This window comes from Emydura macquarii, unplaced genomic scaffold (assembly GCF_026122565.2).
Source record: "Emydura macquarii macquarii isolate MOO-44397 ecotype Brisbane River unplaced genomic scaffold, CSIRO-AGI_Emac_v2 contig_1790, whole genome shotgun sequence".
Taxonomy (NCBI): Eukaryota; Metazoa; Chordata; order Testudines; family Chelidae; genus Emydura; species Emydura macquarii.
Genome location: NW_027131927.1, coordinates 14,690,358 through 14,704,667, shown reverse-complemented (window position 1 = coordinate 14,704,667; position 14,310 = coordinate 14,690,358). Strand labels below are relative to the sequence as shown.

The window sequence follows — 14,310 nt, the reverse complement described above, 5'->3', positions numbered from 1 at the left end:
CAGGATGCCTGCCCACTGCCAATAAGCATTTCTTGAGTAGACCTTCAGGCAAACAGACCTTAGCACGTTACCTATCATAGCACCGTCTGCTGGCTGCCACTAGGGTCACAGCATCTTAAAAAAAAAAAGAAAAGAAAAGAAAATATCTAGACCGAAAAAAAAACCTTTGTTAAATTAAAGGTGAAGTTGCTACAGTAAGCAACATAAACATCAGAAAAAATAAATTCCAATCATGTTATAGTTAAAAAAGCTAACCGTCAATGTCCACACATGATAATATGCTCTCTAGTGAAGCTATATGGGAAAATTAACAGGAGACATATCATCCTACTTTCCTAACAAATCGACGTGAAAAGCAGCATGAGATGTTCCGTACTTACCCTTATTTCCATAATTAATATTTTTGTCTGGAAATACTATAATACTGCTACAGATAAAGCCAAAGAATTAAATTCATCCCTATGCAGAGGGATCCTAGTCTGCAGAAAAGAAGAATGAGGGGGATTTGATGGCAGCCTTTAACTACCTGAAGAGGGGTTCCAGGGAGGATGGAGCTATTCTCAGTGGTAGTAGATGGCAGAACTAGGAGAAATGGTCTCAAATTTCAGTGGGAGAGGTCTAGGTTGGATATTAGGAAAAACTTTTTCACTAGGAGGGTGGTGAAGCACTGGAATGGGTTACCTAGGGAGGTGGTGGAATCTCCATTCTTAAAAGTATTTAAGGTATGGCTTGACAAAGCCCTGGCTGGGATGATTTAGTTGGGGTTGGTCCTGCTTTGAGCAGGGGATTGGACTAGATGACCTCCTGAGGTCCCTTCCAACCCTAATGTTCTATGATTCTATGATCAACACAAGGCTTATGCACTTAAGTCCCATTTGAAGCCCTGGTTTAGAAGACTTAGGTAATGCTTAGGACTTCTTCTGGGCCTCTTTCACTTCAACTGAAACTAATGATAAAAGAGAAGAGTTAAACAAGAAATAAATGTTGTAACCCTTTTTGTCTTTTTAATGCAGAGATCTAAACTGTATTTGTGTTCCGTGTGTATCCATCGCGATATAGATTTGGGAACCCCCCTCTTCTGGAGAATGTCTGTTCGTTGTTAGGAGTGCTGGGAAAGTGGCTATTCCACATGACTGAGAGAGACTGAGAGTCCCTGATTAAAAGTGAAAAAATATATGCCTCTCTAGTCACCAAACCCATGATGGCTTCCACCACAGCAAGAGCCAGTGTGTCAAAGAAGCACATCCAACTTATAGTTTTTCAGGTCACTCTTATAGGAACGGTCTTCTGTGGGAATGTGCTAATTTGGCCTACAGAAGCCAGTCACTGGCTAAATATTAAGATCATTATACAGGAACTGATACGCCGAGAGCACAATGTCACCATCCTCGTGTCAACTGCTTCCCTCTTCATCACACCACATGCTGAGACGGCTGAGAGGTTTGAGGTGTATCCTGTGCCCTTCGGAAAGAACCACATTGATTCCTTGATCAAGGAGATAATATGGTTGTGGGTGTATAACAAACCAACGACATTGACCTTCTGGCAGTTCTATAAGGAGCTGGGAAAACTGATGGTCAAATTGAATGAGATAAATAGACAGGTGTGTGATGGTGTGCTAGCCAACCAGGATTTAATGACACGCCTGCAGAGGGACAAGTACGATGTACTTCTGTCCGATCCGGTGACTCTTTGTGGTGACTTAGTTGCTCTCAAACTTGGAATTCCATTTGTGTACTCTCTGCGGTTCACACCAGCCTCGACTGTGGAAAGGCATTGTGGGAAGATGCCCTCCCCACCTTCATATGCACCCGCAGCCTTGTCTGAGCTCACAGACAAGATGTCATTCAATGAAAGAATAAAAAACATAATATCTTATCACCTACAAGACTATGTTTTTCAGAGCTACTGGGGAGAATGGGATTCGTATTACAGTGAAATTCTAGGTAAGCATTTTACTCTTGCATTCGTATCCTCAGTGTTATTTAAAGTCTTAAGTGACATTATATCCAAAAATCTATGTCAAAAGAACGTTAATGTTGCAAAGCCAAGTGCTCAAAAGTTAGGAGATGCCAGAATTAAAGTTGCCCCATACAACATCAGTCTGGCCCCATTGTGCAACTGCTTGACTATAACTGTGCCTTGCCCTGCACAGTTGCAGCAGAGCTAGGAATAGAATTCAGCTCTCTTGAGTTCCAGTCCAGTTCCTTAACCCTGGGAAAACAGCCTTTACTATTGTTAATTACTGTTTGTATTACTGTAGTGCCTGGGAGCCCTGCTCATGGACCAGGACCCCATTGTGCTAGGCACTTTAAGAAGCTTACAATCTAACCCTTCCAGCTGTCTGCCTCATTTACTGCCCCTCTTGTGCGCTGAATGAGGTAGGGGCCCTGAAGAACAAACTGTATGTGATCATGTAATTAAAGATTTTCATAATATATACTCACAAGGGGATCGATGAGAGACCAGGCTTCTATTCCCAGGAGTGCCAGAAGTGAAAAAGCTAATGTGGTCCTAGGATGCATCAGGTGAGGTATTTGCAGTAGAAATAGTGTTGGGGAAAATAAATGGGATTCTATGGGAGATACCTAATCCTCCCGCCAACAATAAAAAAGGTAAGTGTCTAGGTCCCCCCTCCGTATCTATCATCAGAGTAGTCAGGTGGATAAATACCAAAACTCAGAATAAAGCAAAACAAGGTACGATTTATTCAGGGGGCAAATAACAAACGAGGGGTCACTCGGGGATTTAACAAAATGGAGCTTAACTCCAGATTCTTTCCCAAATCAAACCTAAACTGTCCAGGCCCAAAGTTAATAAGAACTACTCAAGATCTTTCTTCACCCTCCTGGAGTGTTGTTCACGACTTCCAGGATGATGAGCCAGGAACTCAGGATCTAATGATGGACTCAGGAACCACTGCAGGTAGATATGCTGATTTTCTTGTGTGGGAGCTATCTGTGATGTTCTTCCTAGAGGCTCCTCTTCGCTTGGCGGCTCCTGCCCGTAATGACACTTGCTGCCTCTAGGACGGACAGCCCCGAGCTGTCCGGCTCACTACAATTTATAGAATCCCGTTGCCAGGCATATCACACTCCTTCCTGCCTTTTCTTTCCTGCCTTTTCTCAGAAAAGGGCAGGAGCCACTGGAGAAGAAGACCTCCAAGATGGAGTCCTAGTTGTTCTTTTGCTTTTTCAAAATGGCGGTCAGCTTAAACATTTTACTTAATTAACATAATGATTCCCACTCAGGGAATTTTTACCCATAAGGAATAGGGAACATAACACTAGGGTATTCTTAACCCAACAATAGGGAGTTGTTAGCACTGTTATATAAGGTGCTGGTGAGACCTTATCTGGAATACTGTGTGCAGTTCTGGTCTCCCATGTTTAGGAAAAATGAATTCAAATTAGAACAGGTGCAGAGAAAGGCGACCTAGGATGATGCGAGGAATGGAAAACCTGCCTTATGGGAGGAGACTCAAAGAGCTTGGCTTGTTTAGCCTAACCAAAAGAAGGCTGAAGGGAGATATGATTGATCTGTACAAACACACCAGAGGAGTAAATACCAAGGAGGGAGAGGAATTATTTAAGTTCAGCACCAGTGTGGATACAAGAACAATTGGATAGAAACTGACCATCAGGAAGTTTAGACTTGAAATTAGACGAAGGTTTCGAACCATCAGAGGAGTGAAGTTCTGGAACAGCCTTCCAAAGAGAGCAGTGGAGGCAAGAAACCTAGCGGGCTTCAAGACTGAGCAGGATAAGTTTATGGAGGGGATGGTATGATGGGACAGCCTAATTTGGCAATTGACTGATTTTATATTACTAGCAGTAAATATGCCCAATGGCCGGTGATGCGAAGTTAGATGGGTGAGTTCTGAGTTACTATAGAGTATTCTTTCCAGATGACTGGCTGCTGAGTCTTGCCCACATGCTCAGGGTTTAGCTGATTGCCATATTTGGGGTCAGGAAGGAACTTTCCCCAGGGCAGATTGGCAGAGGCTCTGGGGGTTTTTCATCTTCCTTTGCACCATGGGGCCTGGGTCACTTTCAATGACTCCATCTCTAAAAGAGGGTTAATGATACTTTGTTCTCTTCTAGCACAGGGGCACAACATCTAGTTCAATAATAAGGGGTGTGAGGTGCAGAGAATTACTAGTGCTGGGTGCTAGAAGAGGTGACACTAAAACTCCTAGTTCCTAGAATGTTTTGGTGGTGAGGAGAGTATATAAGTGTAACCCATTGGTTCTTCAGTGATGTTATGTGTCCTCTTTAAGTGGCTGGTCCCCATAAAATGATAAAACCTACAAGTGCTGCCAGCTAATTGAGGCAGTTACCATTTTAGCTCACGTGGTAAAGGTCTGTACTGTGGTGTTGGAGGCCCTGGGTTCAAATCCAGATGAGAAGCAAACAAGCGTGTCGTTTTGCCCATTCGCTCTGTGCTTGTTGTTACGTTCAGAGGGGCGTGAGTGCTGAACTCAGCCAGGAGTCTGCATGCAATGCCGGTGAGCCATAGATCCAAAGATTTTAAGGCCATGCAGGGCCATTAGATCCCTCAATCTGACCTCCATCAATAGATCACCAGCACTCCCTGTGTCCTTTCCATAGAGCCTAAAAGAAATTCTAATAACTTTTTTTTATTTTATGTGCCGAAGGTCTTTGTAGCCCCAGGCACAAGATGTCAGGAAGGAAAACATAGTGGTAGACATTTCATCCCTCCCTAAGTGTGACCAGAAAACGTTAGAACATTCTTTTGATTTTTAAGAGTCAATTTTTTTTAGTGTGCTGTATCTTAGGAACCCCTCCTTCAATTGGCTTGAGATTCTTCCCACAAAGCCTACTCTGGCCCATGGCACAGCCTGCCTACATTCAGAATGAACAGTCTTTTCTGGGGGGGGCGGGAAGGGGTGTAGAAACTTTGTTGCAATCTTAATTAGAGAGAGGCTACTGCCACAATATTCTAACCAACCACCATGGATGCTCTCCTTCTTGAATGGCTTCATTATTGGGTAGCACTGATATGACCCAGACCCCAACCCCTATTTTCCCCTACTGGCTTTGGAGGGTCTTTTGTGATATAGGGCTCAATTCAGGGGTAACTAGGTAAAATTCTCTGGCTTGTGATCTAATGGTCCCTTCCAGACTTAAAATCTGTGAATGCATTAAAGATCGCTTTCAAGTTTTCTCTGTGTCAGTGCTACAAATCAGTTATGGATGAAAGGCTGAAGACAAAATGCACTCTGCCATTCCTTTCCAGCATGGCAAGTTGGCCTAGTGTGTGAGAGGAAAAGTCAGAGATTCTCAGCTAGTACACTGAAATCAAGCATAGCTTTGTAACCAAAGCTCATACTTACATCACAGGTTAGTTAAAACCAAGCCTCTCTTTTCAAAACAAATTATGCTTACATACACTGCACCCAGAAATAAATGCTGAGGGCCCTGAGATTTCATTTCACGTAGAACCTTTGTTCTGAATTGTTTGCAGTTCTCAATGGAGCTAATCTGTTTTGTAACAATGATAGCTTAAATATTAATTACATATGATCTGTGAATGACATTTTAATGGGTTTGAACTGTGAACTGCTCCTTCAACTCCCACTGACTTCAGCACCTTGCTAAGGCTCAGCATTTTGTAAGATTGAGCCCTTAATGCTTTAAGAAAATTAATCTTTATTGTCATATTGCAATCATGGCAGATCACATGACTCCCTTGGTTTCTCATAGCTATTCCATTACAATAGCTGTCAGCTTTTATATGGGAAGAATAAACAGAGAGAATGAAAAAGGAAAGCATGATCCAAACAGTACACATAAACTGCAGTGAAAGACACTAGGACAGCTAAATGCGGCTTGGCAAACAAAGAGAAATATTGCGTGCAGGATCTTAGAGGCTGTTTTTCTCACACAGTGAAAGGGACTTTAAATGATTTCTTAAGTACAGAGTAAACAGGCTGTGACCCCGCCATGCCTAGGGTAGCCACCTGAAAATGCCAAGGTCAGGGCAGGCTGCAAAAAGAGAGCAGATTCTCCCAACACTGGTGGGTGACACTGAAGCCAGACTTCCCAACCAGCCATAAATAGTGCTTCTGATTCCCCACATTGGTTATCAAGAAGCTAAAACAAAAATATACACAGCCCCCTTTACTACATTTCAGTCTCTGACTCCCAATCAGCCACTAGGTCCAGTAAAGAGACCAATTATTTAAAACTCTAAGCTCTTTACCAAAAAGGTTCTCCTGACCCCAAAGGGTCAGCCACATTACCAGATCAATATAAGTTTAGATCTTATCCAAAATACCATGCTGCCAGCCAATCCTTTAGTAAACTCAAGGTTTATCATAAAAGGAAAGAAACAAACCATAAGAGAAATGTTAAATGATTAAAGCAATCAGATACATACAAATGAGTGGAAAGTCCATATACATCAGGGTTCTAGTAGAATTGTGGAGTTTGCAGGCTTGTATAGTCCCTCTGGTGTACATCCAGTACCTGGATGGGTCTCAGGCTATGTCTACACTGCAGCACCAATTCGAATTACAGAAAGAGATTTATAGAAAGCGCTGCAGACTGTCCACACTACAGTGTTTGTGCTTGTGTCCACACTGGCCAGCCTTAATTCGAATTAGAAAGCAGTGCAATGTGGGAAGCTATCCCACAGTGCAACTAACCATAGAGGCTGTTGTGATGAGTGTCATCATCCCTGGATGCAGCGCTGCTTCCCCACCCCCAAACAAACAGGAAAAGGATTTTCATGCTGTTTTTTTACTCTCCTGATCACCATTGCTGCAGGCACATGGAGCCAGCTGAACTATGCTCTCATTTTGACCGTGACAAATACATCGCAGCTTATCCTGGATTACTTTAGAACTGTATGTTGTTTGCCTTTTATGTTCCCCCCCCCACCCCCTCTATATTGCTTGCCTTTGATTTTTCCTTTCACCAAATGAACCCCCCCACCTGTATGCTGTTTGCCTTTTATGCTCCCCCTACCACCTCCTGTGTATTGCTTGCCTTTGATTTTGATTCTACAGGTGTCTGTAGAATGCAAGATAAATAACAAAGGAGTCAGTTAGTATATTAATACAGTGATACAAATGTTTCCATTTCACTGATGGAAAGCATAATATAATGTATCCACATGTAGTACCTTGAATAAACTCTTAATAATGTATCAATTTCCATGATTGGCCACTGAAACAATGTAGCAAAGATTTCCTCTCACTGCTGGCATTTAAAACGCATTCACCACACGGGGAGTGGGGTGGGTGGTGAAATCTTTCAAAGGGACAAACTTTAAAGGGCTAAACTTTCAAAGGGACAAATCTTAAAGGGACAAACTGCAAAGGGCTTGCTGCGCAGTTAAAATGCATTCACCACACGGGGAGAGAGGGGGTGAAATTTTCAAACCCTTAAAGGGACAAACTGCAAAGGGCTAGTTGTGTGTGTGTGTGTGTGGGTGGGGGGAGGGGGTGATCGCAGCTTGGATTTTTAACCCATTCACTGCAGGAAATGAAGATTTAAATCTTCCCGGGGCTGCTTTTGGGGAGGGTACTGAAATGGGGCATCATGGGATACAGTCTGGACGCCAATTAATTTGAATTAAGTCTCATTGCGTCCACACTCACACTAATGTGAATTAACTGATGCACTTCAGGCGCTAATCCACTTGCAGAGGTGGTTTTATTAATTCAATTTTAAAGGCTCCTTAATTTGAATTAACAATGTGCAAGTGTAGATGCGGGAGTAATTAATTTGAATTAAGGGACTTTAATTTGAATTAAGCCACCAGTGTAGACCAGGCCTAGTCTTCTGATGAGTTGATCCAGAGGTATGTGAAGACTGAAGACAAAATAGTCCATGTGCAGAGTTTGTTCAAATTATCCCATGAGAATTTAGCAGGGTGATTCCAGGCTGGTGCTGGGATCTCAATCTTGTGATCCAAACTTTCCCTGACAAGCTTGGACAGATTTGAGATAAAAGGATCAGTCCCCTAGAGTCTTTTATAGATCCATGCAGGCTGACCAATACTTTCTTGACAGCAGGTATCTCCTTGAACAATTAATAGATGATTACTTGGAATTCTGAAGTACCATCTCCCATGTCCCAAGCAGATCAGTAACTAGTTACATTAGCACAAGGTAACTGGCCATTTACAACCATTCACTGGTATTTACTACTTAAACTTCAAAGAGAAATATAAACAATAGTATTGTTACGTTCAAAGTTCCATCTAAATGTCCATATGTTTCTTTTGAACTCTTAATCAATAGAACAGTGATAGACAGGAAAGCAGTTTATCTACACTGCTAACCTCTAACAAGAGATATGTAAATAACTGCAAACAATACATTTGCATATCAAAGCTCTAGTCTATTTATAAGGAATGACCCTCACTACTTTTGTATTTTCCTATAAAATATCTTGAAAGGTCAGAGTTAGACCCTGCAACTTGCAAAGTTGCTTGGCTGTTTTGGGCCTAGCGTCACACAAGTTACTAGGAAAAAACTTTGTTTTACCAAAGACCTTCAAATCCAGTCTACAGTATGTTACTGTCACCTTGTGGCATATACAGCTCTTATACCAAACACCTCCTTGCATGGTATGTATTCTAGTCCTATTTCAGGTACGTATTTGTCCTGCCTTGCTACAGTATCTGAGCACCTCCCCATCTTTAATATATTTATCCTCACAACACCTCTGTGAGGCAAGGAAGTATCCCCACTGTACAGAGTCAGGGCCACCTCAGATCCCAGGGGGTCAGGGAAAGGCACTCAGCTCCCCCTCCCTCAAAGGGGCAGAAGCCCTCAGATCCTGGCTCACATATGGAGGGCATGGAGGCAAGCTGAGACCCAGTGTCAGAAGGGCAGAGTCGCCCAGATCCTAGCTTGCATGAGGCCCCAGAAAAGTTAGAGTCCCTTCTAAATTAGCTGTACCACTCAGAGCACATTTCCTACAAGTAGGAAACCCATTTATGAGAGACAGATAATAGCAACAGACTAGCTGTAGCTCCTTCTCAGACATCTGCCAAGCGAAGAGATTGGACATGCAGTGCAGTGCAGGTTCAATGGTGTCTGCACGCCTCCTTCAGCCACCAAATTATTGTGAGATTGGGCAGCCTGCAAGTCCTTTGGTTTCAACAGAGCCCTGGTCTTGCGGCAAGTGTGTGTTTCATTCTCTGCAGCAGATGGAAGGGGCTGGGTTTTGTTTGCAGCTGTGGTTATTAGGCCAACCCGTAACACTGAGGAGCCCCAAAAGACCCCAAGCTTCAGACCACTTTAACCATCTGAAAGACACCCTTGAAAATTGGGGATGCTGTAGAGGCGGCAAGTTCTTCAAACCATTTCCCAGTTTGTGTGTGTGGACAAACAGTGTTGTTTTAGAGCTGTTTCATTCTAAGCAGGTTAGGCACCTAACTCCCATTGAAGCTAAGGGGAATTAGGTGCTTGTCTAAATACCACTAAGCACCTAAGAAGGGTAAGCACCTATTTGCCTCATTAGGCTCCTAAATACCTTTGTAAATCTGGCCTTTATCTCTGATTAAAAGTCAGTGGGGCTTGGGTGCCTAACTTCCTTTGAAAATCTTCCCTATATTTTAAAAATCCCATAGAAGAGCAAGTTCAGTGTTTACCATTTACCTTTACCATTTAATAGAGAGATCTGCAAAGTTTGATTCATTCCATGAATTCCCATCCAGGTTTTCCAGAAACAGATCGCTGTTTCATAAATCATGGGATGTTTCTTACTGACAGCACGAATATTTGATTACTCACTCTTTTAAGGCAGATCCCTGCGCAAACACAACCTTTGTCCACTGATGGTCAGATGCGGCAGCTATGCTAAATTTGCAGTTTACCTGCAGAAATAATGCTTTGTCTCTCCCTGCTGGCTGAAAATGTGCTCTCTGGGAATGTGCCAGTGTGGCCTGCGGAACACAGCAACTGGAGGAATCTGAAACTGGTGACTGAAGACCTGGCAAGCATGGGCCATAACATTACAGAGCGGGTCCATTCAGCATCCCTTTCTGTCAACGTGACTTCAGCTTCTGCTCTTCAGTTTGAAACCGTTGAGGTCGGATTTACATCTCATGGGCTGTGATCACTGTGGGGAAAATTCTACATTTTTGGGTCTGTGAGAATCCTCTGGTCTCCTGGGAAATGCATAGCACAATGAAGAGCTTCTCCTGTGGTATTTCTCACATGCACAGGCAGATATGTGACAGGGCAGTAAAACGCAGGAAGACGCTGGAAAAGCTGCAGTTGTCCCAGTATGATGTCCTTCTCTCACACACCCAGTACTTCCCTGTGGAGAACTGCTGACAGAACTGCTGAGGGTGCCATTTATTTTCACCCTGAGATTTTCCCCAGCCATTGTTTTTGACAGACTGTGTGGTCAAATACTGGCTCCTTCTTATGTGCCAACGGCCACTTCTGAACTACAGGAAAGGATGTCCTCTTTGGAGAGGACTGAAAACCTATTGCTCCACTTCATTCCTGACCTGATTTGGAAGGAATGGGATTCCTACTATAGCAGCATATTGGGTGAGTTTCCCTGAGGCCTTATCTACACTAGAAAGTTTTGTCGACGATAATTACATCGGTGATAAAAAAGCGCTATAATAACGGCTTGTGTAAATTGACTTCAGTAAAGCGACACTGGTTTACATGAACTGAGGATGTGGCCTTGTACATACAGAGACTTCACTGGAGGGTAAACATATGCATATCAGAAGTAGGGATATATAATCAGCGGTCTCTTTTCCTCTAAGACAGAGGAAGAAATTTGATGAAGTCAATGCGGTTGCCTCTCCTCTGATATTGTTGTAACTCAGGAGTGACTCCACTAAAGTCAATGGAGAAACATTGGCCTAAAACAGGGATAAATGAAGTCCAGGAACCGCTGATTACAGCAGCTACATTGACTCCATACCGACCTCTCTCCTCCTTCCCCTTCTCGTCATCAGCCAGTCCGTTCTGGTGGTGGAAGTATGTGGTCAGGTGGAGAGTGGAGTCTCCTCTGAAGCACTTGTTGTGAAGACCTCGCAGGAATGAAGACTTCTTTTGTTATTTATGTACAGCGGTGGCACACCTGACTGCTACAGTATGTTTCACCAAATCATAATCAGCCTGGAATGTCATGGAAAAAGCTGGTGAAAACCGAGGCTATAACAGTCACAGGTGAACTATCCCAAATAGAAGGGCCCATGTTTTGTCTTCATTAGACTTTTGTAGCTGGAGATAATTGATTGACAATTAACTTTCATATCTAGAGTTAACTGATTGCCAATTAACATGTTTGTAAAGGCTTGTGGGGATTCTCCCCACTGCAGACAGGCAATGCTGATCCCTAGAGAAGAGAACAATTCCTATGTAACATGATGAAATGTCCACACTAGCCTTTACAAACATGTTATTTACCTTGAGTTAACTGGCAATCAATTAACTCTAGGTATGAAAGTCTTGTGAAAACAAGTCCTTAACAGACTGGCTGTAGTAGATGTGCTGTCACCTACCTTCCTTCCTTCCTGGCTTTCCTATCACAGCTGCTGTAGGATCTATCACTGGAAAACTGTCACAGAAACCCACATGCAGCAATACAGTTGGCATGGCAATACATGTGTTTGCTCTTTCTCCTGCAGCAGGGCAATATTCTTCTTCTAGAGCAGCGGTTCTCAACCTTTTTTTCCCGAGTGATACTCGGGTCAGGTACAGTCTGGTCAAGTGGTACTTGACCTGACTGCACCTGACCCGAGTACCACTCGGGGAAAAAAAGGGGGGGGACAGACTTTCGGCGGCGGCGGGGTTACATGGGGGAAACAATGCCCTCCGCCGAAACCCTGCCGCCGTTTGCGAGGGTGGGTGGGTGAGTGGAACTTCCGGCGGCGGCAGGGGGGATTTTCGGCAGCGGAACGGTACGGTTCGGTTCTAGAGGCCTTCCTCTATTCTGTGTCTAGTTCCCTCTCTGCACCAGGGGTAGTAGCAGTTAGTAAAAAGAGCAGTAATTCATCCAGACCAAGAATTAATGTTAGTGCTTTCCCAGCTGAGGGAGTGATCTGACTTGGATCTCATTTCCTGCTGTGGACTGAAGCAGGGAATTCGTACTGTGTGTTATCAAGAACGGATCACGTGTTAGCACGGGTTTATTTACTGCCAAGGTGTTCCATGTGCTTGGGGATAAGTCGGCAGTTAATCAATGTTGGAAGTTTTAGAATATAAAGTCCACGGGGCTGTCCTCTTGTGTACTGGCCTCTGGATTAAAAGAGGTAGGCGAGCAAGCAGAATGGAGCCATTTATGCTGTCTGTGAAGTGTCTGGCAGCACTTTTTTTGGTTTTGGGCTCTGGTGTGGGCACAGGGTCCTGTGGAAAGGTGCTGGTCTGGCCGGCTGACAACAGTCACTGGTTCAATGTAAAGTCCATTTTAGAAGAGCTTGTAGACAGGGGCCATGAGGTGACTGTGCTGCTGCCTTCATTTTTTCTGGGCACTGATCCCACCAGACCTTCCGCTTTCAATTTTGAAGTGATTCCTGTGCCCTTCACAAAGGAAGAAATGGTGTCCCTGATGGAAGACTTTCTCCACGTGTGGCTTTATGAACTGCCCAATGTTTCGTACTGGAAGACAGCTTCCAGGATGTATAACTTAGTGTCACAGATGGAGTCTGTAACCAAAGCAACTTGCGATGTGGTGGTGTGGAACGAGGAGCTGATGAAGATGCTGAGAGAGGCTGCCTTTGACATTCTCCTTGCAGACCCGCTACTGCCGGGTGGGGAGCTAGTGGCAGAAAAGCTTGGAGTCCCATTTGTCTATACTTTACGGTTCTCTATGGGAAACACAGTGGAGCGGCTGGGTGGGGGGCTTCCAGCCCCTCCTTCATATGTGCCTGCCAGCACAGGGGGACTGACAGACAGGATGTCCTTCAAGGAGAGGATGACAAATATGCTCTTTTATGCTCTTCAGGATGTTCTGTTTCACCAGGTTTTCTGGCGAGAATGGAGTCAATACTACAGCGATGTTTTAGGTAAGGCTGGCAGTGATTGTATCTTTCCTGTAATATCGATAAGGTAGGGCTGCGTTTTGTGAAAGGAAGTCTAGGCCAGTGGGTAAGCCCGCCTGCCCATCTGTGATCCCAGACACCTGGCTTTGATTTCCTGGGCCATGTCGACACGGAAAACTTTTGCTGGCATAATTTGCCAACATGAGTTGGCAACTTTTGCTGTGTTCCCCACTAGAAGCTGTTGCAATGGCTTTACCAGGGCTCATTGGGTGCAGGGGTGGAATGTAGCTTTGCACAGATTGCACCGTCTGTGTATGAGCATCTGCCCTGTGTGATAGAGACAGACTAGTGATTGCAGAAGTTCCGAAGCTATCTGAAAGTTTGGGTGTTGATTCACTGACCGTCCAAACTGCCAGAGTCTGAAACACAGGGCAGCAGAGATTGAGAGCAGGTTTTCTTGTGACATTTCTGGCCTTGCCACTTCTTTTTACAGCTAGAAAGGGGTAGTGAGAAGAAAAATCCTTGGTCTCAGTGTCCAGCTGTGCCAACTTCCTGCTTGACGTGGTGCATCTGAGAGGGTGGGAGGCAGAGGAGAATGGGAGAGACCCTCGGAAACTCTGCCCGTTGAAAAACATAGATGTTTCTCTCCCCTCTATGGATCATTCCCACGCAGAGGATACTGGGGCCTAAAATCATTCTGTCAGTATATTTTGGCACGATCCTATAAGGCAGCTCAACATGTAACCAGTAGGTCTTGTGGTTAAGGCATTGGACTGGGGACTCAAGAGATCTGGATTCTAGTCCCAGCTCTGCCACCAACTACCTGTGTGATCTTGGGCAAGTCACTTCACTTCTCTGTGCCTCCATTTCCTATGTGTAAAATAATCCTTCCTTTCTCCCACCTGTTCGTCTTCTCGTCTATTTAAACTGCAGGCTTTCCTGCTGTGTGTTTGTACAGCTCCTAGCACAACAAGGCCTGAGTCTCAGTTGGGGCGTTTAGGTTCTATTGTGACATTAGTAATGATAAGGTCGTTCACAATAGGTAAATCATGAAACATTTTGAAAGCTGTTAACTGTTTGCAGTGAATTGATCATCTTACACTCTGGGATCTAGTTTCTATTTTGAACCTTATTATAAGGATAACAAAATGAGGCCTGATTTCCAAAGGGGCTAAACACATGCAACTCCAGTTGAAATCAAGGAGGCCTGCCAAGGCTTATTAACCAGGTCTTGATTAGTCTACATTGTTAAAGAATGTGTTTCAAATGGCCCAAATTAAGGCGTAATCAGAGCAAATATTGTAATAGATCAATAAGTAA

At 44.0% G+C, this 14,310-nt stretch overlaps 1 protein-coding gene across 1 annotated transcript in view; it reads left to right on the top strand.

The window, feature by feature from the left end:
- The first annotated feature begins 930 nt into the window (after nucleotides 1-930).
- Nucleotides 931-14,310, top strand: part of LOC137158919 (UDP-glucuronosyltransferase 2A2-like) — a 39,039-nt gene continuing 25,659 nt past the window's right edge. Inside the window, exon 1 of the mRNA XM_067556924.1 lies at nucleotides 931-1,946. Coding sequence (XP_067413025.1) covers nucleotides 1,199-1,946 — 748 coding nt within the window. The 5' untranslated portion in view covers nucleotides 931-1,198. The remainder of the gene's footprint in view (nucleotides 1,947-14,310) is intronic.